This window comes from Engraulis encrasicolus, chromosome 18 (genome assembly GCF_034702125.1).
Source record: "Engraulis encrasicolus isolate BLACKSEA-1 chromosome 18, IST_EnEncr_1.0, whole genome shotgun sequence".
Lineage (NCBI taxonomy): Eukaryota > Metazoa > Chordata > Actinopteri > Clupeiformes > Engraulidae > Engraulis > Engraulis encrasicolus.
Window position 1 is genome coordinate 50,411,103 of NC_085874.1, and position 27,500 is coordinate 50,438,602.

A 27,500-nucleotide genomic window follows, 5' to 3' on the forward strand; every position below is an offset into this window, starting at 1 on the left:
TGCTTCTATAAACCACTTCTAAAACAGCCATTGACGTTTAATTTCTATAGATGCTTTATGAAAGCAAAAACAAGATTCTGATTACACTGTCGGCATGCAGATAGCTACATTTACGCCGTCTTTGTGAGATTTTAAAGTCTGATAATCAGGCAAGCATTCATTTAGTGAATTGGCTGACCCACCACAACGGTGAGGGTTTGTGGGTTCACATGTTACAGAGACAGTGTCAGGCCATGAACTGGAGGAAGATGGCAGGCTATGTGGGCGCAAACCACATCTAGCCTAAATTATTGTAAGCAAAATGCAGGCTTTTGTCTGGGTCGTTTCAACAGCCTCTTTCTAATGGTCCACCTATTTATCTTGAGATAAATGTAAATGGCACACACCCCTTCCAGAGGCCCTAACTAACTATTTAATTTTTGACGCATTGTTACTTTGTAGCCTATCACCATAGGGGCCTGCATTACGCACCATGGATGCAATGCTTTGTATTTTTTCACCTCAAATATCTTACCCTGAAGATGTATCACCTTTACCTTGTTCCTACCTCTTGCACCCATCATATGTGACACGTTTATTCCTGGAAAAAGCCTCAATCCATCAGTAGGCCTATAGGGTACTACCGAACCACATGATCCAGGAACTGACACCGTGGAGTTCTAGCCATAACCGTTTGACGTTTTGACAGAGCAACCCCAGCTGCTTCATCATGAAATGCCAGGTTTCAATGCTAGAAATATAAAAGGAAATTCTCAAAAAAAAAACCAAGAATAAATACTAACTCTGAGGCTGATATAGACCACTGTCAGGCTCTGTTATATAAACCATTGCATGGTAACGGTGCGCACATTTTCTTTTTTCCTTTCTGTGCAGGTCGGCCCCTTTTAACTGCATTTTGGAACACCCCATAACCAAGGTTAGATGCCTTGTAGCCTCATCGTCAGGCGAATAGCTGTCATCTTCCCACGTTAAATTGACCTCTTTAAGGTTGAATAATTGTTTAAAGGTAACAACTATTTTTTTTAATGCATTTTTACCACCAGGTTATTGACCACCAGATGCGTTATAGCCTACCATGGAATATGTGAAACGGCTCTACCGATATGCGACCGCCCTTGTGCGCAAATGGAGCCCAAATGTAGACAGTGAGTGGGCAGACCTTTAATGGGGAAATAACGAAATATCCAAGAGGACATAATGACACGTCCTCAACCTTTCCAGTCGTTGAGCCAACCCGTCAAATTTCATCTTTAAAAATTGGGCCTACATTCGAGACAGCTGCACGTCAGCTGTGTATTCGAGAGGAACCACATATCCAACAGCCATGGTGAGACAGTCTTGCCCAGTTCACCATAAAACATGCAGACAGAGGCCATTTTTAAATGAGTAGGCCTACAGGGGCATTTTGGTTGAAGAGCATAACTGTCGCTGCGTAGGAATCAAAACAACAATAGTTAAGTGTTTGACCCATCTGTAGGCTATAATCCATTGTAAAGAGAATCCTTTCAGTCTGAGATTATGGTATTGTTATACCATAAAGCTAAAATATCTGGCCAGACCAGACTATCCTCTTTATCCTGGAAAGACATAGATAAAACCGATGCACTTCAATTTGCTTGTTATATAGGCTAAAGCAATAATGCATACGCGGACCAACAAACGAGGTCACATAAATGCCGGCAGCGTCGGTCCTGGATATTACGCATGGCTGCTGAGAAGCGTTGGCTCACATCGGAAGGCCTAGGTCTACTACGCTTTTCGCATGGTGGATTTAGTGTTACATACTTCCCATGTTTTTGTCCCCAATTTCACAGCACAAGCACACACAGATCATGCCTCGCAAGACACTTTTATCCGCTATACGGCACATTGATATCTCCTTTCGTGTTCCTTTCTTGTACTAGAAATAATCCAAAACCTGAATGCTATGTAAAATAGTCTTTATTGCCATCAAATAAATTACAACACTGCTTGGGATAAATATACACAATTTCGCATGCAGGCATTGAATACCACCTTTAAGAAATATGGTTCTGTTCATGGAGGCTGGAGAGGGTGTACGGCACATCTATGCGTCAAAAGCGCCATGCAGGTTAGCCTATGTGGGTTCGTCTATTTTCTTCTCTTATGGAATCAGGCCGTGCAGCCCACCTGTCCTGGCAGGATATGATGATAACTGTGACATTGTTCTGGTTTGATTTGCGGGTCTGGTAAAGAGCTTAACACAATTTAAGAGTTTTTCCCCCAGAGGCCGAGTAAAACGGCCCAAAAATAGCCTACACACAGGCTGCTCGCTCCAACCTATGTAGGATAGCCTTTCATGCTCTGTGCGAAATGCGAATGATGGGAGATGCCTAAACCTGCAAACCTACATTTGAGTCCATTCAAACAGGCTAATAGCTGTAGGCTATCTAATGGATTACGCATAGCCTACATGTTCATAAATACGACAATGGCAAGCCATAACCTCCCCTCCCCCAACAAACGACAACATTTATCTTACAAGAAAAGGGAGAAATGTCTGCAATGTGATGCGCCACTGGCTTTGACGAAAAACAGTCCCTGGAGCAAGGTGAAAGTCCCATAGCCCTTCACCTTCACGACCCTGAAAGACGGAAATCTCCACATAATAAGAACACCACCTAAGCTAGGGCACGCATTTCTGCCTGTCAGTGCCTGTTTCCACGCATATGCTACATTTCACCGCCTACGCCACCTTTACTGCCGATATTTACCGTCTCTCTTGGCATTCACCGCGTGCCTTAATTGTATGGACATTTAAATCAAGGTCCGCTGTGAACACGAAGAGAGACTGGCCCAGTCCGTCCCGTGTCACCCTGCCCAGGTACAGCGTGCAGCGGCCACCAAACGCGGAGGATAGCGGCAGACCCTCCCGTTACGCTCCGACCCTGCACCAAAAATGACTAGCCTTCGTCCTGTCCCGGATGATGTTGCAGTATCCAGCACCACGGCACCGTAGCGCATGCATCACTGAGAAAGGCGTCAATGTCACAGCTACACACACCAGTGCAGCCATCAACCTCGCACCATCCCGCGTTGATATATAGAACCGCGAGATGAAGAGCGAAGATGACTGCAGTATGTGGTTGTATCTAAAAAACACACACACACAAAAGAGAAGAAGCCTGGGGCATCTCCGTGTTTACATTACCGCTTTCAGAAACATCTTTCAGCGGCTTGGCGTCTCCTTTGCGGGATGTATGCGCTCCGGCCGGTCCTGCAGTGTCGCGAGCAAAGGCCCGAGTGATGGCAGTAAAAAAAAAAAAAGAAAGAAAAAAGAAAAGAAAGCGCCCTCACGCCTGCTGCAGTCGTTCTTTTTGCCCAAGTCCCAAGAGATACAAAAAATAGAAGAGGCCCCATCTGGCTTCTCACCAGCTTTGTCAAGTCTTGCATACGCCAAAATGCTAATGAGCTAGATAGCTCATGCAAAATGCAGCAGAGGTAGCAGAGAGGGGGATGCTGAGAGAGAGAGAGAGAGAGAGAGAGAGAGAGAGAGAGAGAGAGAGAGAGAGAGAGAGAGAGAGAGAGAGAGAGAGAGAGAGAGAGAACGGATGAGCTACTAGAGTCATCCCCGCCTTTTGTGGGGGTCGGACGAGCGTTGTGCTGAGGGAGGTGTGGGCAGCTGAAAGCACCTGCACCAAGTGGGGGTAATCTAAATATTGGGGGTGGCGGATGGGTGTTGAAGATACAAATTTGTCAAATCCGTCAAATCCAACCTCGCATTGAGACTGACTGAGTAATGACAGTCACGTCAACAAAAAGCAAAACAACCGAATCTACATTTCGTCCTGGGATGAAAAAGAGAAGATGGATGTAATTACAATTTCGCCACTTCCTTTTATTTACTGATGGTGCCTGCATACATCACAGATTAAACATTTTAATCCAAGGCATTTAGTGACATTAAAATCAGAATAAGACTTAACGTTAAAGCCTACAATGTTACAAGCCTACAATATTACACAAGGTGCTATAACCAATTCATGGGGTGAAAATAAACTTACTGATGCGTCTTTCTTGTGCCGTTCTTGCTATTAGCTAATGTCTCTCATTCACAGTCCGTACATCCCACACTGCGGAATGCAGTCTCCTCCAGTGGCGACACTAGCGTCGCAAGGAAGGGGCGAAATAAATGTCCTCTCAATGCAACGAAATGTCACATTGAGCGCGCACCTCCCGTGTTCCTCGTGACACAGAAAGCGGTATGTCCACCGATATCATAGCCTACTAGAGACCACCCTGGTTTTTTAAAAAAAACGTCCTTCCCTCGACCCATGTCTCCATCCGTCGTGCCCTTACACAGAGGAAGAGAGAACAACAAAAAACAGATCCAGGTGAGAGTAGCTCCCAGGTTGCGAGCCTCAGAGCTTCAAGGCTGCCATGTAGACGGCTCAGCAGCCAGGCGCGATCTGTCAGAAGGGAGGAGAGCAGCACACACTTTAGCACACACACACGCACACGCACACACACCAACACTAGTCACTGGACTCCCCGTGGCTGCTGCTGCTCACCCACCTTCCGTCCTACTGAGGATTAGGCACGAGCAAGAGCATCTGCTGGCGGTGCTGGGCTAAATAAAGCAGCTCTCCCCCAAACGGGACGGATCCGCATCATTGTCCTTCCTCCAAGCCCTGTCGTCTCCCCTTTACAAATGCAATTTCCCAATGTTGACCTTAATGCGCTCTGTGCGTAATAATCTCAATATTGAAACTGGAGGTGGATGCCTGACGCTATTGTTTTGCATTTCACGTGTGGGCTAGAGCGATATATATCTGAAACACATTCTTTGTCTTTGCTTAGGCCTAATCAGAAATAATACGGCGTATGACATTGGAACCAAGATGGATTCAGTGTCGTTGCGATGCGAAAGTGGAAGGGAATTTATAATATACTTATAATGAAGACTAAGCTAGAAACAGGTGCGCGCATGTTCTTTGGAATTGAAATTGTTAAAGCAATCAAAGCTCTTCCAGAATGCAGCCTGCGCCCAACCACGGGCAATGCATTATTGATGGCGCCTGGGCCGCGTGCTAATGTTAAACTGTATTGTATTGTCACATAGTCTCACTTTAAACAAATAGTTTGCTGCCATTGAGAGAGACCGCCGGCCAGTATTGAGTGTACCCTATCCAAATGGGCCCATACGAATGCGGTGTGGCATCTGTGACTGACTGCACATCCATTTCACGACAGATTTGGGGATAGTCACAACTGATGAAAAGGCTGAGAAAATAACAGTATGAAGTCTATTTAAGATGTCTATGTTTATTTAGATTACACTTCTTTACATTGGCATTGATAATATTTTAAGACCATTGTCAAGCAACAATCATAACTGAATGGTCTGTTGTCCTGTTGTGCACTCCACAAAGCTTCATGGTGATGTGCCGGGCGCGTAATTGGCGACGGGGTCAGAGAGGTCCCCTAGGCTTCCTTTGTGCCTCCCAGAAAGTGTCGTCTGCCTCACGCGTGCTTCCCATAACCATATTGTACGCACGAGGCGCCCCAGATGGTGTGTCGGGTCTGTCTGCAAAAGTAAAGTGCGAGCAAAGCAAGGCCTCGACTCTCTTTTGTGTTGCTGACCTATTTTGTCGAGGTGACTCATTCACACGTATTGAAACCCTACTACAGACTGCGTTTGACCAACGCATCACTATAATGCAGACACGGAGATAAGTCAGGGGCTGAGTAGGCCTATATATATATATTTTTTTAAAAACATCAAATCAATGTTGCGTGTTATTGGTGTATTTGGCAAAGTTCACAATAATTTCACAATCTGCAAATGGTGAAAATCTCCAGCTGTCATATCCCACATAAAACTCACATCATTGTAAGCTTCCCCATTGGGTGAAATTCTGCAAGCAGTTCCCATCTGACTTGAACTCCTTCCACCTTGGCTGTTAGCTCAAGATAAAGGACATTAACGCCCCCTTGACATCATCATAAGCCTGCCAACACCCCGCCTTAGTATTAAAAAATAACAATGGCCTGCCCCCTCTCAGCTGTAACCTTCCCAACGCCCCCCAAGACCTCCACAACGCCCCCTGGGGGGCTGTACCGCCCCCGTTGAGAAACACTACTCTAGGCCTACGCATAAAGCATTCAAACAAAGGCGGGGGGGGGGGATCACCTCTGGACAGGTCTCACCATGCCGTAGTATTAAGGGAAACGTGAATTGAGCAGAAATGTATGGATGACATACAGTACTGAGACACTGAAATGTACCTACCTGGCTAGTGTGCCTCACCGTAATGTCTTAACGGGCAACTCCTGCTAATTTCAATATGCTGTTGTATTGCTCACGCTAGCCTTGACTTGTCAGTACCCGGTGACGCCGCAGTTTTTGACCCAGCCCTTTCCGAGATATGAGCTATTCTAAACTTTTGTTTACATTTTTTTTAAAATGAGTATAGGCCTACTCCAAATATTTTCCAAAAGGTATCACTGTTTGCTAGCTGTCTGCTGATGTTGCATAACCTTTTGAATGTTTTTGGGAATAAATAAAAATGTTTTTTTTTTTAAATGTAAACAAAAGTCGCCCCCATTAGAATAGCTCATATCTTGGAAAGGACTGAGCCAAAAACTGTGGCGTCACCGGATACTGACAAGTCAAGGGTAGCGTGAGCAATACAACAGCATATTGAAATTGGCAGGAGTTGCCCTTTAAGTTAACGTTTACTCATCTCTGATTTTACTGCATCCCTTTTGTGCATTAACCTGGCCAGCTTTGCCATACCCAACATGGAGGAAAATGTGTGTGGATGGTACTGCAGTCATATAAGAACAGTGCCATAAGAAGAACAGTACACAGGGCCGACTATACCCTTCTTATAGCACTGGAATGCCATTACATGAAATGCACAAGTCAAGTCAAGCCGGTTTTATTGTCAATTTCTTTACATGCACTGGTCAAGAATTGAATTACCGTTTCTTACTTTCAAAAGTAGACAAATCAGTCAAACAAATATTGAAGCCGCTGGGCAGCTGAACTGGGGAGAATTGTATGCCAAGACGCGCTGTTGTACAAACCCCAACTCCAGTGAAGTTGGGACGTTTGGTAAACAGTGAATAAAATCAAAATGCTATCATTCTCAAAACATTCAATCTATTCATTAGATGGAGAATAGTGAAAAGACAACATATTAAGTGTTAAAACCGAGAAAAAATATTGTTTTGGGGGACATATGTACTCATTTCTAATTTGATAAATCCAACACGTCTCAAATAAGTTGGGACGGGGATCAGTGAAATTTAGTAAACATCCAAATAAGATAAAACAACAAAGAAGAACATTTCAAAATGAATTGTACTGACAGACAATACAGGTGTCCAGGTATAAGATCATCACAGAGAGGCTGAGTCACTCAGAATTAAAGATGCAAAGGGAATAATTACCATAGTTATTACACACATTTATGAATTCCCTTTGATTTACCACGATTGAGTGTATATAAGACATATTTTTGTTACTAAAATCATTGTATAGGTTCATGACATCATGAAATATATATTGGCTGTAGTCTCACTCTAGCACTCCAGGAATTAGAGCTATTGAAAATTGACCATATTAAGAATGCTTAATGCGTGCAAATGATACAGGGGTGTAACATTCTCCTAAGCACCTGAGCTCACTTGAAATAGACCCAGAAGACATATGAAACTGTCCTTTGCTCACAGAAGTCAGCAGAAGTCCATTCTTTTTGACAATAATAGAGCATTGCACATCCTGTGCTGCAGTGAAAATGGACCATCCAACTGGTGTTAGTGCTAACTTCAAAAGTCAGCCTCCATGATCCAAGTTGTTCTCACTCATCTGTAGAGTTAAATACAGTGCTGAATGATATAAACGGGTTTTAAACAGCATGAAAAGCCACTCATGCATTATATTTTGAAGGGAGATCTTCGATTACTGCCACATAGTAAGGTCAAATTGCATTCTCTATTATGTTTTAACAGTTTGGCTCCATCATAAGGACCAGCAGGTGATAAAATGGTGGGCTTTTGGTCAAGACCTGTCACACTGTAAGCACTACAGAAAGGAAAACATTGCAAAACATGACAAGGAATACACCCACCATTTAAGCTGGTGAAATCATGTCCAAGATAGGAATTAACACTGTTTTTTATATAAAATCATCTCATCGGTTAAAGTATTTAACTATTAAGTGTTGTCTTTTGTTTTGTTTTTAGTCTTCCTCGACATTTGCTGCCATTTATTGTCCCCTTCCCAACTCTTTTGAGACTTGTTGGATTTATCAAATTAGAAATGAGTACATATGTCCCCCAAAACAATATTTTTTCTCGGTTTTAACACTTAATATGTTGTCTTTTCACTATTCTCCATCTAATGAATTGATTGAATGTTTTGAAAATGATAGCATTTTGATTTTATTCACTGTTTACCAAACGTCCCAACTTCACCGGAGTTGGGGTTAGTACAAAGAGGCTTGAAGATGATCCACGTTATTGTTTGTTTACTTTATTTACTCATCTTCTTCACTGTCATATATACCAATCTAATCACCACGTGACCCAATCATTCATGTCACCACCCCCAACCTGTCAATCACAGTTCTAAAACCAAAATCTGTCCGCAACATTTCCCATGCAGACATAGACATACTTTAGGTATGGACATAGACAGTATATAGACATAGGCAGAACACATACAGACATTTCATTGAAATATCACTATTGTTCTTCATCATCATCATCATCATCATCATCATCATCATCATCATCATCATCATCATGTGCAGTGTTATTCTTTTTATTTAAAGGTACACTGTGCAGGAAATGGTCAAAAAAGGTACTGCAACTATGCTGCTCATTGAAACTAGGCTCCCTATTGCCAAATTAGATCTTTTCATGAAAGTTTACTAAGTAATAAACAAATATTTTCTAGTATGGTCAAAGTACAGTCCTTTTTGCAGCTAAAAATGGCTATTTTGGGAAATTCAAAATGGCGGACCATGGAGAAGATCCCCCTTTTCATGTATGAAAAGTGCAATTTTTCCAGTCATAATGAATACTTAGAATTTGATGGTGGTGGTAAGTATTCATGAAAAAGGGAACATTAGTGAATGGGCAGCATGAATTCTGGAAATAAACAACTAAAAATCTCACACAGTGTCCCTTTAACGTCCATTAAAAGAAGCGAGAAGAGGAGAAGCAGAGGTCAGGTCCCTGCTGTGGTCATTGTATGGCATTATTTTTAAAAGCTTATGATTGGTTGAGCGGATGGAACTTAAAGGCCTGTCTGCTTATGGACCCTCCCTCTGCACTGACACTAATAACACCACTGAGTTCTCCACACCAGTGTTTCTCAACATGGGTGCCGTGGCACCCTGGGGTGCTGCAGGCCCCCCTCAGGGGTGCCGTGGAAACATGGCTGATAAATAAATTATGTAATATAAATAAATATTTGTCTAAATTAATAAGTTAATACTAGTCAGTAGAATCTTTCATCTGCCATTTACACACAATAAAGTAAATTTAGGTCGCCCTAGTAAGCTGCAACTTCGTACCTAGGTTGTGTGACGTCTCCAAATGTGTTACTTGAAAGGGTGCCTCGCCTAAAAAAAGGTTGAGAAACACTGCTCCACACTGCCCCTGTCCCTTTCCTATTAAGCCATGCAACATCAGAGTTTAATTTTTTCCTTCAGTGACTCAGAATGAAACTTAATTTTAATGGACAATTATGCAATGTAAGTGCATAATCTAATCATTCAGTTGGCTAAACTCCTTGCCCTACTTTCTGTCGTGTGTCGCTACGGCACAGCTAAAGGTGTGTGTTTAGGCTTTGTGTGCTGGGTTGACAGATGGAGTCCTGGGTTTTGTGCCATTTGCAGCACAGATACAGTAACTAACTAACCAACACTAGGGGAGGAGTATTCAAATAACCTGGCTAAGTAGTAAATCACCTAATAGAAGAGCCAGAAGTCATCAATGTCTTAATTAAATGGGGGGTTGCAGGTTAACCAAAATTCTTAAATAGAATGTGATTGACATCACGTTGGGGGCTCCCCCTGGGTTTTACTAGGTTCTCCTGTCCAGGTTTTTCCTGATTGTCCAGATGTTAATGGCCTGTCCCGTAAAAAAATATACTTTCCTGGACAATAAATGAAGGATACCATTGCTTACAAGCAAAAATGTTGATTGTGTCAATGTCCAGGATTTTCTTTCAGACCCTGATGGTAGGTAGCCCACCCCCATCCATATGGGTGGGGAACCTGTCTCCATTGCTGTTTACGGCCCCTGAGGCTATCTTATCAGGCCCGTGATATATGGTAATTTTAATTTTGAAAGCGAAGTGAAAGCCCACCTCGAAAACTCCAACACCCATTGTCATTGTGACACAGCACTCCACAGCACACAAGTGCACACTGCACACAACAAAATTGCAGTTATGCCACACCCGTGCAAGGGGGCAGCCCCCAAGGGAGCAGTGTGGCAGGTCAGTACCATGCCAAGGGTATCTCAGTCATCGTGGAGGATGGGGGAGAGCACTGTTTAATTACTCACCCCACCAACCTGGCGTAATATTATGCTGTTTCACATGAAATATGACATATTTTGTAAAGCAATGTTAGAAATTACATTTGTAATACACTTTAGTTATATTTTCAGGGGACCTAATGAAGGTGGGGTCTGTTGTAAAGGTGGCTGCCTTCAATACAGGCCTATAGTGCAGGGGGAATCCTGGATTGTATTCATAGTACGGCTCTTGTGAATGAGAACATTACCCTGAGTAGTAGGCTACACTATTGCCAAAAGCATTCACTAACCCGCCTTGCCATTCCTAAGGTTACATACCGCCATTCAGACATACCGCCATTCAGACAAACAGCGGTATTCAGACATACCGCCATTCCGACACTTTTTCATACCGCCATACCGAGACCAAGTTGCTTTACTTTAAGGGGAGTGAGCATACACCTTCGGCATGTCCGGAGCTGTCCACACATGTGGTGCTGAAATATGGTAAATCGTGCTCCAAGGGGGGTGTCGGAATGGCGGGACATTTCATGGGGAAAAAAAGATACCGCCATTCAGACAACTGTCAACGTCAATGGCGGAATGGCGGTATGTCGGTTGCCCCCCCATTCCTAACCCATAGGGCAGGGCTATTCAAAAGGCGGCCCTGCGGCCAGATGCGGCCCTTGGACAGCAAGGTTCTGGCCCCCCACAAGCCCCTTGAAATACAGAATTGTTTTTCAAAATTTAGGGATAAAAGTATGGGTTCCTTTATCGTGCTGAAACGGGACACAAGACATTAACATGCAGGAAATTACTTCTAAGAACTGCAAAACTTTCTGGGAGAGGACCCCCAGACCCTCCACGTTGACAGTCGTCATTCATAATACATACTTATAGTTCGGCCCCTTTACTGGGAGAAATTTGAAAAACTGGCCATCGTTGACATTTAATTGAATAGTCCTGCCATAGGGTTCATAATGTTGGTCCACCTTTTGCAACTATTAGGCTACAGCTTCAGGATACCGAAACATGTTGGACAACTCCATGCACCCAACCTTGTGGGAACAGTTTGGAGTGGTATGGGCCTCTTACTTGTCCATCATGGCAATGCCCCAGTAGCCTATACACAGCAAGGCCCATAAAGACGTATGACACAGTCTGGTGTGGATGGCCTGCACTCAATCCTGGCCTGAACCCGATAAAACACCTTTGGGATGATCTGGAGCAGAGACTGAGACTGAGAGCCAGGCCTTCTCGACCAACATCAGTGTGTGACCTCACCAATGCACTTTAGGAAGAATGGTCAAAGCCTTCCAAACAGTTGAAGCTGTAATAACTGCATCATATTGAACTGTATGGTTTAGGAATGGCACTTAAATTCATATATGAGTAGGCTAATCAAGGCAGGTTAGCATATACATTTGGCAATAGGCTACAGTGTAAATATGAGAAATAGGCCTATACTTCAGAAATTAGCCTACACTACATTACATTACAATTAGGCCTACTATAAGCCTACAATAAATTGTGCATTAGGCCCATATGCATGACAGGCTAACCAACTGTGTCAAGTAGGCCTATGTCTACCTACAAACACTTCAAACTCGGACCTTTTATTTAACATAGGCATCAAACACAAATTAGACACCTTTTTATTGAAAACAATTTTATTCCTGTAAATTTCACATCAAAATGATAAATTATAGTCAACCCCATCATAAACTAACAGGTTGGGTTAGGAATTTTCAGCGGTAGCCTGTAGAAAATGGTTCTTTCTAATAGTAGCCTATGCTGCAGTATTTTGAACATGAAGGAAATGATCTTATCAATAGAAGCCTACTTTCAAATTAGACACCTAATTAGGCCTACTTCCCCAATATAGCAGAGTGAATTGACGTCTAACAACTCTATTTTGGGCTTCGTTTTGTGGGGTGTGTGTTACACGATGGTCATATTGAATTTTAATATATTGTCATGCATTTCAACATTTAAGATTCGTTTTTTAAAATTTAAACTCCTTGCATAAATTAGTTAAGTAACGCATCCTTCAGCGCGTTACGCAAGGTGCCTGTTATGTAGCCTAGCGTCCTAAAGTTAGCATGCTGCACTCGGATAGGCTACAGCCTTCAAAACAACTAGCTTACCGAAGAGGCGTCTTGGATAAATGGTTGCTTTGACCCGTGTACGTTTGATCTGGCGACATTTGATCAACAGCAGAATGGGAGACCTGACTTCTAAAACACAGATGCCCACTCCTGAAAGTGCCTTGCCAGGAAGAAAAGCGGTCATGAAAGTGTCAGGTAGGACTAAAACTATGTGTTGAATCTTCCATTAACTTGAACATGCTGGGGGATATTTCATTGCCTTGAAGTTCCCAATACTCTCACAATACGCACAACTTCCGCACACCGTTGAGTCATCTAAATAGCCTGTTGACATTCTAAGCAAACAAAAATTAACGTGCAGTGTACTAAAGTTAAAGTAAGTTATAGCAAACCGCATACTGGTATGCGAAATGTATCGCTAACTGGGATTAGCATGCTTGCACCCCAGTTCTACATTGTTTTTCCGTATTGTACTGTGAGCATGCGCAGTTTCATTTACACAACAAACACGTTGCCTGTGCGCTTTGCCTGCCGAAAGGGTGATAAGACAGAACTTGAGCCTTCGATTTCAACGTCAAAATAGCTTTAAGCACTTCTCTGTAGTGTGGACCGTAGCGGGATTACCAGGGTATATACAGGATTTGGACAAAATGACTGAAACGCCTGTCTTTTTACTGTTGGAAGTTTCATGACTCAAGGTGACCACCACTGTTGGCCAATGTAATTGCACATATTGCAGGTGAAGTGTGAAGGCACTGACTTGTATACAAGTCAGTGTGTGAAGGTTCAATGGGTAAGAAGAGCACTGTACTCATGAACGGCCATCCGGGTACTTTGCTCTTAAATTTGCGTTACGCCCCTTTATGGGTGAAAAGTAAACAAACCGAATGTCTCATTGGCTATGTCTCAAATGACGCACTTTTGTCAGTTCTGCCAGAGAGATTCTAGAATGAGAGGGGACATATGGCGGCCATCTTGGTGACGCCTCCGGGGTGCTATTTCGCGATTAAGTAGACCAGATCTGAGAGTCAATGGGAAAAATGAATGGGGAAACTGAGTATAGGACGGAGGGGAACCCAGCGGTTGTGAAAACCATATGGTTGAAACGACCGTGAAAAACTGATCAATCTAGACTACTTGGTTGTGTCATACGAGTCAAAATAAAGCTTTTTGAGCCACTTTTCTCACGGTTTTTTTGACAGAGCGCAGGCGCAGTAGTTCCATAACGGCACGAGAGCAACGGCTTTTCACAACTGAGCATGTGCATAATTTCGCGTGCGCCGATGCAGCCAGATGATTGGATCACTGGCAACGCAGCTCAGCAGGCACATTGGCTCTTGTTACCAGAAAGGCGGGAGATGTGCGGGTAGACGCCATATTTGCGTTACGAATCTTCACCGTTAATTTCTATGTACCCGTCCTATCTCCCCTTACTAGAATATATCTCAGTCAGTGCACTGACAGTCAGTGCACAGTGCATACAGCGCACTGAGGTCTTTAGTGCATAGTGTCGTAGAGATATTTGAGCACTATTGGTGCATTCCCCAGGGTTGGGAGATGGGATGTTTCTGACCTCCTACTTGCTGAAATGCATTGGAACGCCTGTTGAAGCAGAATGTTCAAGTCGCGAGCTGGGGCAAAAGCGAAGCAAACCGACTTCGCCCCATTGACTATCGTGATGTCATCACAGCAATGGCAGCGCACAGTGTTAGGAATAGTTTATGTTGCACATCACCATTCTATGGACAAATAAAGTTGATTCAGACAGGTTAACGGTTGCAAAACAGCCTGTTAACTTTTCTTAGGTGTAGTTATATTGACATTTCGTCTTTCAAAGATGAAATGCGGCTAAATGAAAATAACACATGATGTTGTTTACATTGCTGACATCTTTGAGAAATGGATATGTAGTTTTTGTCCCTCCATGTTTGTAGTTTGTTTGACTTGCTGGTTGGAACGCTTTCAAGTGGGAGGTAGCTGCCTTCTTGTTGCCTACTAGGAAGCTCCTACCTCTGGGGAATGCAGCATATGCACTGTGTCCTCGCTGGAAGTGACGGCTGAGCATGGCATTAGCTCGCCAAAATATGAGTTGGCTACTGTTTACAATGCACAGCGTCTGGTGCTTGTATTTCCATGTCCTTCACCCCAAAGGACAACAACCACACATACAATACTTTGGTTGGCATGAAAAGGTTGCTGTCCCATCAACATTACTTATAGAATTAGGAGACTGTTGACCAAACTCTTCTACTGAACTGAATGCCACATTTCCTCCGTGTCATTGCCAACATGGCCGCCGTTTAGTGCGTGCAGTGTCCATCATTCAAGCACTGCATTTTTCCGCCATTGTTAGGGGATCATCCTGGCACTTTCAGTGCACTGGCTCAACTGAAATTTTCAGCGTGAGCGCCCTAGGCACTGAAAAACAGTGCCCGAAGTGCACAAGTGCGGCATTTGAGACACAGCCATGCTAAATCGGCTAGCCTATGAACACATTCCATGCTTCAGCCACGACTGTTTGGCTATATTATTTGAACAGCCGGCAACACAACACGTTTTCGGCATGTTGCGCGTGAACAACGATAGTCTACAGGTCCGTATCTTACGTTTATTAAACCCCAACATCACCACTTGACTTGCATGGGTTGTTTTCCCCCACAAATGGGCGTAACGCACATGGAAAACGTCACGCCGTTCATGAGTATCTACAATTGTCGATAAAACAGTGTAGGCCTAGGCCTATCTTCTTGGCTAGGGCCTATCAAAATATTAGGTAGACCTAGGTCTATTTTACTCAAAAAGAACACTTGAAAATATTTATCAGTTTTATTTTTTCACACCAAGACATTTCAGGCGATTTCATGGGGTAGGTCTACTGACCTCAGTATTGGAAAAACTCATAGCAGCCAGGTTGATTTGTTTCAGAGGTTGGCAGTTGTGGTCACAGAAAAAAATAAGTTTTGTTTTGTGTTTGTGTTTAAGTACTGTTTTTGACTTCTCTGGCCATCTGAGACACACCAATAGCATTGGGCTATCAGACTGGCCCTGTAGCTCGGCGGTCTCGTACTGTGCCTCCCATTCCCGAACCGATGTAGTTCACAAGGTGGCAGGTTCGTGGCCACGAGGGGGCCGAACCGTGCGGGAACACCTCCGTCACACAAGTTGTTGTTTTTATTCTCTGTGGACAGATCATTTTTGCTTTTTTAATCCTTTTTGTCAGGCTTTGTCTGCCTTTTTGATTTGTAAGATCTTTTTAGAGTTAAGACTTATAGGGTCAAGCCTAGTTCATTCTTTCACAGCATTAAGTATTTTGCAAAAGTATACTCTCTTAAAAGATTTTAGAACCTGTAACGCTCTGTTCAATCACATTCACTATTGATTTGACTTCAGACAGAATTTCCCATAGAGAGGAAATGAAGGAGAGAAAGACTAACCTGGTCCTGACTCCTGACCATCCCATAATACTACCATTTCATTTCGTAGTGTGGTGCCAAGCCTCTCGGCGGAAGTACGTAGGATGGTGCGCGAGGCTCGAGAAAGAGAGCCTTTTGCAAGATTTTTGCAGGTGTTTTACAGCTGACACAAGCGGAGTTATGTAAATTGAAATGTGGATAGAGAAGGGTGGAGGTGGAAGCACAACATTTGGTGTGCGTGTCTCTCTGTGTGTGTGTGTCTGTGTGTGTCTCGCAAGTGTGCGGGAGGCAGTGAATTTGGAAGAGACCGGCAGGGAAGCCGACAGGGCGTTGGCAAAGGGGTCAGTTGTCCCGGGCTTAGGGAAACAGAGGCCCGGAATTGGGGCCTCAGTCAGTACATTGAATGTATTTATTTAGTGTGGGGGGCCTTTCGGATGACTTTGTCCTGGGCCCGGCCAAAGCTGTCAGTGGCCCTGGAGACAGACATGAGAGAGAGAGAGAGAGAGAGAGAGAGAGAGAGAGAGAGAGAGAGAGAGAGAGAGAGAGAGAGAGAGAGAGAGAGAGAGAATTGTGCACAGAAACAGGAAAAAAAGCTTTGTGTGGATGTGATGTGCCACAGGCAAACAGCACTGCATGAGAAATCAATAATGGGAAGGTCAGAGAAAGAAGTAAATAGATGGAGAGAGAGGGCCCTTCTCAAAACCTAGGACAGTGTCCTTCCAAGTGTATCAGCCTAATTAGTCACACCCAGTGATTTGATACTCTTTATTAGTCACACCCAGTGATTGGATATTCTGTAGAGTTCACCAAAGAGTATCCAATCACTGGGCGTGACTAATTAGGCTGATACACTTGGAAGGACACTGTCCTAGGTTTTGAGAAAGACCCAGAGAGTGGAGTGAGAGAGAAAAGAGAGGGATGTGGAGAAGTATGTTTCTCAAGAAAGATGTTAGAAGTTGTAAGCAACCGTCAGGGCTCCACAATATGACAGTATATATTGTCATCATGATAGAAAAGTGTCTATCATAAGCTCATTGTACATACAGCTAATATACAATTGTATATAATTTAATAACATTTCATGTTGACACTATGCACTCTAAGTTCATATAACTGTAAAAAAAAATAAAAATAAAAAAAATTCATTTTAAAGGGACACTGTGTGAGATTTTTAGTTGTTTATTTCCAGAATTCATGCTGCCCATTCACTAATGTTACCTTTTTCATGAATACTTACCACCGCCATCAAATTCTAAGTATCATTATGACTGGAAAAATTGCACTTTTCATACATGAAAAGAGGGATCTTCTCCATGGTCCGCCATTTTGAATGTTCAAAAATAGCCATTTTTAGCTGCAAAAATGACTGTACTTGGACCATACTAGAAAATATTTGTTTATTACTTAGTAAACTTTCATATAAAGATCAAATTTGGCAATAGGCAGCCCAGTTTCAATGAGCAGCATAGCTGCAGTACCTTTTTTGACCATTTCCTGCACAGTGTCCCTTTAAAGAAACAGGTTTTGTGACACGACAATGAGAAAATAAAGAAAATAACATAGGTAATTGTGGTACTGTATATCGTGATGTATATCATTATTGCGATATTAAGTAATCCATATTGTGATCCATACGTGATGTATGCATTTTTTCCATATCGCCAGCCCAGTCCTTGTAACAGGCGGTTGTGATGGGATGCAGACAATGCGGTCAGGTGCAGAGGGCTGTGGGGTGAATGCGGATCAGGTGCAGAGGGCTGTGGAGAATGCGGATCAGGTGCAGAGGGCTGTGGAGAATGCGGATCAGGTGCAGAGGGCTGTGGAGAATGCGGATCAGGTGCAGAGGGCTGTGGAGAATGCGGATCAGGCGCAGAGGGCTGTGGAGAATGCGGATCAGGTGCAGAGGGCTGTGGAGAATGCGGATCAGGTGCAGAGGGCTGTGGGGTGAATGCGGATCAGGTGCAGAGGGCTGTGGAGAATGCGGATCAGGTGCAGAGGGCTGTGGAGAATGCGGATCAGGTGCAGAGGGCTGTGGAGAATGCGGATCAGGTGCAGAGGGCTGTGGGGTCTGGGAGGGGAAGGCTGTCAGTGTTGCCAGATGTGTCTGATCAAATCCCGCCCAGAAGGTTCTCAAAAAACGCCAAAATGTGCTAAATTCCGCCCAATTTCAACAAATTGCATTGATTTCTATAGGCATAAAACTGCAGAAAGAATGCCAAATGCCCGTTTTTACCCGCAGACGGCCATCCCAAGCATGGGCGTTTTTAGCCCAAAATTACCACAGGGGCCTGACAGGGGCCCACATGTTTTGAGGGGGGCCCATGTACCTTATATTCTTCGACCTTACTTTTGCCAAAATATCGGCCTTTTTCTAAACCCAGTGTTGCCTAAAATACCTGCAAAAACACATGCTTCAGCATCTGAAGCACATACTAAGCAATTAATTGAATTAAAACCTGCTTCATTTTGCATTATCACCCATTCATTCAGCTCTAACATACAAACTTTCTTCATTTACAAAAATGTTGAATTTCATGAGCCTAAAGCTACATCATGCAGCTCCTGGCACCACGGTCAATGATAACCTACACAGTATTTGGCATCAATGGGTTAACCAACTTACCAATTTCATATTTAATCTAACTAAATCACAATGAACTGCATGCCTTGTTTGACATGTGCTATACCAATTATTATTATTATGGAAAAAATATAATGGCAAGAACATACAAACTAGGGATGGGCAGTTTGGGAAAAAAAAATATGTATCACAGTTTTCTTGATGACAATTGATATTTTTTAATATATATATAGGCCTAAGTCGCGATTTTTCCCAAAACCTTTCTAACGAAAAGACTGAAATTAAATTTAAAAATGAGATAAAATGAATTCAAATTAATCTCCATTTCTATTTTATCACTTTTTCATTTCAATAATAGTTTTATAATTTACAGTTTATATTTCCCTATCCAACAAAGTCTCAAATAAGGGAAAATGCAGCATTGTATACAATAGTCTAAAATCTCCACCACAGGGCAGTCAGTCCCAGTAGTAGATCTTTCAAGGAAGAAGGGTTAAATAATTATAAGCAGCTGCTAATTTCTCTGGCAGCTGTTTTGGGCTTTTTTTCTAAGACAGCCCAAAACAGCTTATTTCTCTTACACCTGGCAACACTACTTGCTTATTTCACGTTCTACACCTGGCAACCCTGGTTCCTAGGTCCAGCGTTGTGTTTCTTGCGCTTGACTAATAGCGACAGAGCAGTGGGAACAGAAACGAAACAGGCTGAAGACACGGAAAACAAACGGATTTACTGACATTATGTGAATGTTTCCTTTTAATTAAAGGCCAAATCCAACGTAGAAGGTATTTTGTCTGGTAGTTTGTGTCATATGGCGATGCATTTCGCTCCTATTTTGCTACCAAATCATTTCAAACAGCAATGTAGCTAATGTATCTTGTCTTTCCATTGCATTTGTAAGCTAGGCTACTTTAGCCTATGACGAAACTCATAAGCAGCCTTAATAGCAGTGCTGCAGCACACACAGTTGAGATGGTAATTAAATACCGTTATGAATCTGAGAACTGTTAATAATTAATAAAATAGCACCACATAGAATTGCCTTTTAACTCAGCCACATACAGTAGCCTAAGTGCCCAAACCGAATGCATGCCACCATTCCGTTTAAATTCCTCCTCACCTACAGAAACTTAAGGAAATTAATTGTTTCCTCACTTCAGCATGTTATCCAACTCCATTTAAGTCCAGCGATGATAGCTCCAAAAATGAAGAAGTTCTAGCTCACAAGTCTACAGGTCGCTGCTTGCACTGTGCGAATCGGGTCGAGTGCGTGAAGGGGCAGTGGCAGCACCTCACCCGAGCCTGGGGGCAAAGTATTGACGAAGGCCCCCCTACCCAACATGTGTAATGTCACTAGGACCCAATTCAGTACCCCTTCTGTGCCTATGCCTGGGACAACTGACCCTCCTAGTCCCTTCTTGTGTGTGTTGCACTTGGAATCCGTCAATGCAAGTTGCAAACCTGTTAGTCATTATTATTTTTTTATATCATTGACTGGCGCAGGGGCCCTAGGGGGGGCCAGGACCAATCCTACAGGGGCCCAGGCCCACCCTGGCCCCTGTCTAAAAACGCCCATGATCCCAAGCAGCCCCCCCACCCCTGCAGCCCTACAATCGCACACTAGCTGCTGGCTTGAATACAGCAGACACAACACACACACACAGCAATCCACTCAACAGCACCCCCTCTCCCCCCCTCCACCTTCCTCCACTCTTTCCTCGTCTGTGCAAAAGGACATGAGACGCCTACTTGGCTTGCAGTGAATAGGCCTGGCATCCTGAAGGCTTTGTGCTGCAGACTGAGAGGTTTTTTTTTTCTCCCGGTTTTCTTTTCACCCACTCGCACAGCCTTCCCAGAGACTCGTAAGCTTGCAAGCTCAGCGAGTGAGGCAGTCAAAAAAGTGAAGAACTGTAAACTTTTTGAGTGCCTGTTCCCAAATAATCCCTGCAACAGAAACGGAGTGATGAAAGGGAAGAGGAATGTGTTGGCAGAGTAAAGACAGGTGTATAGCCACAGAGCTAGCATGACAGGTGTATAGCCAGGGCTAGCATGGCAGAGGTGTATAGCCACGGCTAGCATGGCAGACAGGTGTATAGCCAGAGCTAGCATGGCAGAGGTGTAGAGCCCTGGCTAGCATGGCAGGTGTAGACCCAGGGCTAGCATGGCAGACAGGTGTATAGCCAGAGCTAGCATGACAGGTGTATAGCCAGAGCTAGCATGACAGGTGTATAGCCAGAGCTAGCATGGCAGACAGGTGTAGAGCCAGTGAGGGCTAGCATGGCAGACAGGTGTATAGCCAGAGCTAGCATGGCAGACAGGTGTATAGCCAGAGCTAGCATGGCAGACAGGTGTATAGCCAGGGAGGGCTAGCATGGCAGACAGGTGTATAGCCAGGGAGGGCTAGCATGACAGAGGTGTATAGCCAGGGCTAGCATGACAGGTGTAGAGCCAGAGCTAGCATGGCAGACAGGTGTAGAGCCAGGGCTAGCATGGCAGACATGCAAAGAAAGTGGATCTAACAAGAAGCATCATTTTGTTTCTTTTCCGGTATCCACTTTATGTTGGGTGAACGCCCCTTTAGGAGACCTTTGGTTAGGAGAACTTCGGAGTCCTGAGGTTGAGAACCAATGAAGTCCCCTTAGCGCTGTAGATGGCGGTAGCGCACGTCTTGCGCAAACACCTCAAACAGAGAAGAAGAAGTAGGGGACAACCCCCCCTTAGGAGACCCAACTTGAGCACACGCTTTTGCATTGAGTGGGCGTGTTTTGCGATATCTTGGTCTGATTCAGTATTTTTGAGACAGGTGTATAGCCAGGGCTAGCATGGCAGACAGGTGTAGAGCCAGGGCTAGCATGGCAACAGTGCTATTATGATTAGCAGGTATACCTGTAATACACATACAAGCACTAGGGCATCTGGCTGTTATGCTGTTTTGTGTGTGTGTGTGTGTGCTTGTGTGTGTGTCCATGTGTGCGTGCTTGTGTGTGTGTGTGTGTGTGTGTGTGTGTGTGTGTGTGTGTGTGTGTGTGTGCGCGTGCGTGTGTCTGTGTGTGTCCGTGTGTGTGTGTAAGGGGAAACAATGAAGATGTCAGTTGGATGGCAGTGTCAGCCTCAGGAGATGGCAAAAATTAAAGCGCAAATCTGTTTTTAATCAATTCGTTCAAATGGTCTACTTTTTATCCTCCACTCACCATCCCCTTCTCTATTCTTCCTCTCTTCTCTTTTTTTTTTGGGGGGGGAGACACACACACACACACACACACACACACACACACACACACACACACACACACACACACACACACACGCACACGCTGGAGCTTCGCCAGAGGTTCTCGGGAAGGCTGCCATACTGAAGAGAGCGAGACAGAAAGAGAGGGAGAGAGGAGGGGGGAGAGGGAGAGACATAAGAGGGGAAGAGAGAGGGGAAGAGAAGAGGAAGAAGAAGCCAAGGGGAGATTTTGGCAGCTCTCTCTCTCTCTCTCTCTCTCCCAGTGTCCTTTGTCTGCTTTGCTCAGCTCAGCTTTGCGCTAAGGAGATCAAAACGCATCCTGGGTGTAGCGGTGTGATTTCACTGCTACAAAAACAACAGCGAAAACAACAAAAAAATAACACTCCAGCTAGAGAGAAGTTACGACCTTTTTTTCCTCTATAGTGAAGCTTGGACACTGGATCGGATTTGCGACAACCAATAACCTTCAGGATTCACGAGTAAACAAACTACTTCCTGACAAACTACAGAGATGTGCAGCCCTTAAAAAGGCAGAAAAGTGTGTGTGAGAGTGTAGAAACTTGTTTAGGACATTCGAGATTGAAGAGATGGGGGATTTGGAAGTGTTATTCCGTGCTGAATCGTGTCAAAGTCCCATGGAGGACACAAAACTTTCGGTGTGTATGTGTGTGAAAGGGTGCTCTTGCTTCCAGAATGCTCTTAAAGGACCTGTTCAGTCAATTTCAACATGCAGTTGTAATGCTCACACTACCCTGGACTTGTCAGTACCTGAGATTTTTTTTTTCTTCTTCAGCCTTTTCCAAGATCCTGGTCATTGTAATGGGGGCAGCGCTTTGATTACATTTTTAAAAATGTATTCCCATAAACATCCAAAAGGTTATAAAACATCAGCAGACAACTAGCAAACAGCGGTACCTTTTGGGAAAATATTTGGAGTAGGCCTATGTTATTTTAAAAAAAATGTAAACAAACGCTGCCCCCATTAGAATAGCTCATACCTTGGAAAGGGCTGAGCTGAAAAATGTGGCATCCCCGGGTACTGACAAGTCAAGGGTAGCGTGAGCAATACAACAGCATATTGAAATTGACTGAACTGGTCCTTTAAGCCGCTGGGCTCTGCATATCCTGTCACTACTAGTGAGGAGCAGCATGGACATTTGCTGCCACAACAGTACGTAGACCTTCGCCCGACCCTCGTCATATCTCCTCTAGAGGGACAACATGCAGGGAGACATCTACTATGGAGAACAAACTATGGACCTTAACGTGGATCCGACTTGGAGGCATTGTGGATCTAGTCACCCCAAATATGGATCTATTGAGAGGAACCAAATGTGGATCTAGTGAGGAGAACCAAATGTGGATCTAGTGAGAAGAGCCAAATTTGGAACTAGTGAGAAGAGCCAAATGTGGATCTAGTGAGGAGAGCCAAATGTGGATCTAGTGAGGAGAACCAAATGTGGATCGCCTGAGTGGAGGATGTACGTAGTACTGTAATTATGTGGTCATCATGTCAGACAAAGAATGCGATGAGTCGTCCATGTCCTTGAGCTCACAGGAGTGTTCCTCATTGAGATCCTGGTGCTGGCTGTGTGTGTGTGTTCGTAAAGGCCGGATTGATCTCTTGCTGTAGATCATGTGGAAGCGGAATGTCATGGAGAACGTGTTGGCGATCATCTGGATGTGCAGTCGAATGGGATGGCGTGGGCCAGGTGTCCATGAGGGCCAGGTACACATTCCAGGAAAGGAAGCTGGACAAAGGCTAACTGTAGTTTCGGAGTGAGAGGGCCGCACACTTAAAATCCTTGGTAACGCTTTACTTTACGGTACAGTAATTACTGTGTACTTTCTGTGTAACAACAGGGTAACAGAAATACGTTACATGGTATCTAGCAGGTAAAAGGGGATAATTCCAAGTAAATACCATGTTATACACATATCTCCAGAATTACTATGAAACTACTGGGTATTTTCTAACCATATAATCATCGAACTTCTCTCTGTTACCCTGTTGTTACCCCATTAATGGTATTTACTTTGTAATTACCCCCTTTTTACCCTTTAGATACTATGTAACTTCTCTGTTACCCTGTTGTTACGTAGACAGTACACAGTAATTACATATGGTAACTGTACCGTAAAAGTAAAGCGTTATCATGAATCCGATTCGGACGTCTCTCCCAGGTGCTAAGTGCAGCAGGGAAACAGCCCAATCTGGCAACACTGCATGGTACAGGGGCTGTGTGTTCCCCATGCGTGTATGCTGGCCTTAGTGTGGCTTTCCATTCTCCATTGCTTAGTTGTACGTACCATTCAGTGGCGAAAAACAGACTCCCAGTGCCATACAGGCTCTTTGAACATGCGGCCTTGAACATTCATTCAAAGAACGCCAGTGAAGATGGTAAGTGACACTTGGTGTGTGTTTTTTTTATCTTGTTATGGAGATGTGAACAGGGACAAATATTCTGTAAGCTCTTTTGACTGTCTCGTACAGGAATGCTCTTACTTGCTACCACAGAGAAAAATCTTCATACAGGCTGTACTAGTATAGTGAGATGTCGCGCCATCCTTCCAGACTGGGGGGTCGATGCCATCCTTCCAGACTGGGGGGTCGATGCCAGCGAGAGATGGCACTCAGTCATCGTCTTGTCATCTGTACTTACAGTAGCCTCTTTGTGCAGATGGGCCCACCGCCCCATTCACCCGTTGCTGAAAAGAATCAACAGCATCATAACAGTAGGTGCCACCAAAATTGTAATGGCCAGGTCTTAATATGTTACTTACAGTAGCCCCTATGTGCAGATGGGCCCACCGATGGGCCAGTTCAGTCATTGTTGAATTCATTGTTGAGTCTTAATTAACATATTAAGACATGGTCATTGCAATTTTGGTGGCAGTAAGGTTATAACGTGAGCTCTGCACTAAGGGGTTACTAAGGGTTTTAGAATTATTCTTCCCCTCAGAAGAGTTAGGCCCTTGCTGTTTTGTTAGACACAAGAAATCTTTTCTTTTTCAGCCCCACTGGAGCTCTGCTATTGTTCATCGCCTCATAATGCACGTTGTTCCACTAGTGGAAATGCTGTAGTTGGTTGAAAAGATTTGACTTCCATAGTCCTACACTAGTAGGGCATTACACCGTTCCTTTAGTAGTACACGCATTACGACTTGGTCCTTGGCATTCTGGTAACGGCCAGTTCATAATGGGGGCTGTGGCTGGCTTAACAATCTCATTCCCTCTTTCTGTCTCTCTCCAAGCTGACATCTTGGAAATGTGTAGTGTATTGTTCTTGTGTGTGTGTGTGTGTGCGCGTGTGCGTGTGTGTTCGCTTTTTCTCTATAGCTGTGTCTTGGTGTGTGTGTGTGTGTGTGTGTGAAGTTTTTTTTGGAAGCTTCCAGTCGTTCATGCTTCACAATCCCCTCTATCACCACAGTCTGTCCTTGAAATGCCGAGGAGTGTGTGTGTGTGTTTGTGTGTGTGTGTGTGTGTGTGTGTGTGTGTGTGTGTGTGTGTGTGTGTGTGTGTGTGTGTGTGTGTGTGTGTGTGTGTGTGTGTGTGTTTGTGTGTCTGGTAGCCCCACTGTAGTCTTGTGCCTGTGAGTGGTTGATGGATGGCTGTCTGGGCTGTCTGGGATATCCAGCAGGTGAGGTCTTGTCACCACCTCGAGGTGAGCGTTAAATCAGAGCTAAGAGAAAAAAAACAAAATACAATATCTCGACACTTATGTGACCGATCGCTGGGTCTGATGAGAGCTGAGGAAGTGAACAGCACTTCGGGTGGAGAGGACTGAAAACCATTTTCTTCCTCAGCACGTTGTTAATTTCACCAAAAAAATTGTCAAAATGCAAACGAAAAAAAGGAAATGCATTCAACCTGCTACTTTGGGTCAGAGATTTCATCAGTGTAAGAAATGGTACTTTCTCCTCAAGGTTTCACAAAGACCAAGCCTCTACACCTGTTTTTTCTTGCATTCTCTCTCAGGGTTCTGCACGAGCCTCTGCATGTAGTAGCAGCATAATGTAAAAACATGAACAGAGTAGCCTTTTACTCAACCTTTCGGTACTCGGTACAGCACTGTTCGATTCGGTACAGGTCTTTTCGGTACGATACGTCGGTTCGGTTCGATATCGTTACACCCCTAATGTCCGCAACACTGTTGTGTGCTCCCAGTTATTTAATGGCACAACGTTTCGGACGCTTAGTCCCTCATCCAGGGCTGGTCTGGGATAAAAACAAGGCCGGGCATTTCCAACCAAGACGGGCATTTCCAACCAAGACGGGCATTTCCAACCAAGACGGGCATTTCCAACCAAGACGGGCATTTCCAACCAAGACGGGCATTTCCAACCAAGACGGGCATTTCCAACCAAGACTGGCCCACCAGGCATTGAGAGAGACGATGAAACCTGTGACAACATTTTTAGTCATCTGTTACGAGCTATTTCGATAACAGCAGCTAAAATGAACATTTGAATCTGACTCAGGAAAAGTCAGCTGTGGCGGCATGAGGGACGTTCATAACACTTCATTGAGGGAAGGACCGAAATCATCCACAGTGACACGTTCCACTCCTGAGCGCTGCACCATCAAGCATGTTGCATGTGATGCAGGACTAAGCCAGGGGCGTCAGCTGACCTATTGCTATACAGGGGCACAGTAGGGCACCAAGAGATAGTGCGAGTGTTTAAAGTCCACAAGCAAAACATTTTTTTGCAGTTAGCCTATTTATTTTAAAAAGCTTGTGAATTAATTATATTATTGCAAGTAGTGTATGTGCGCTATTTTCTGTGCATTCTTTAGATTACTCTGTATTTGAGTTTGGAACTCCAATTAATTTAAATGGTAGAGAAAGATCAGACCATCTCCCACCCTCCACGGAGACGGATTCCTCATGGCTTTTGCCAGACTGATTGACGGAGTCAACAGTCGGCTTTTCGCCCACGCCACCACAGGATTGCATTTCTAATCACTTCTACCATGAGTAAATGGATGCCTGTCTTGCACCGTGATAATACTGTATGTTAGGCAGTAGGGCTGGGTAAAATAATCGAGTTAATCGATAATCGATCGAATCGAATCAAAATTCACATAATCGATTCATAGGGCACAAAATCGATTATTTGGTTCTTTTTCTTTTTGTTCTTTTTGTTTAATTTAGGTCTATGGAAAATACCCAGTAGGTATTAGTCAATTAGGCCTAGGCCTACTTATTACAAATTAGTAATCTGTTAACACTGTCAAGCCACAGCCCTTTGACATTTTTATATAAAAATAGGCAGCAGCATCTTTTGGGGGAAATCCTGACACCAATAAGGGAACGGATTGAATCGATTCGGAATGAATCGAATCGAATCGAATCGTGATTAATCAATTCAAAGCCCTAAGAATCGAAATCGAATCGATACAGGAACATGGCTGCGATACCCAGCCCTCTTAGGCAGCATTGCTCGGTAAGATCGAACTGGAAAAAATAACAGTGTAGTACATTTTGGGATTAGTGTATGAAATAATGAATGACTATGTATATGTAGCCCAATGCCAGTCGCATTAGCCCAATGTAGCCCAATGCCGCATTAGCCCAATGTAGGCCAATGGCAGACACAGTGTTGTGAGGAGATCACGGTTCAGAGGCAGTCCCGTTGTCATGACACCCAAGTCAAAGCGTTTG

General features: G+C 44.0%; 1 protein-coding gene across 1 annotated transcript in view; it reads left to right on the forward strand.

Moving 5' to 3' along the window:
* Window positions 1–12,214: 12,214 nt before the first annotated feature.
* The window catches only part of msraa (methionine sulfoxide reductase Aa), a 111,273-nt gene continuing 95,987 nt past the window's right edge, over window positions 12,215–27,500 (forward strand). The window contains exon 1 of the mRNA XM_063222578.1: window positions 12,215–12,803. Within this exon, the coding sequence (XP_063078648.1) occupies window positions 12,668–12,803 (136 nt within the window). The 5' untranslated portion in view covers window positions 12,215–12,667. The remainder of the gene's footprint in view (window positions 12,804–27,500) is intronic.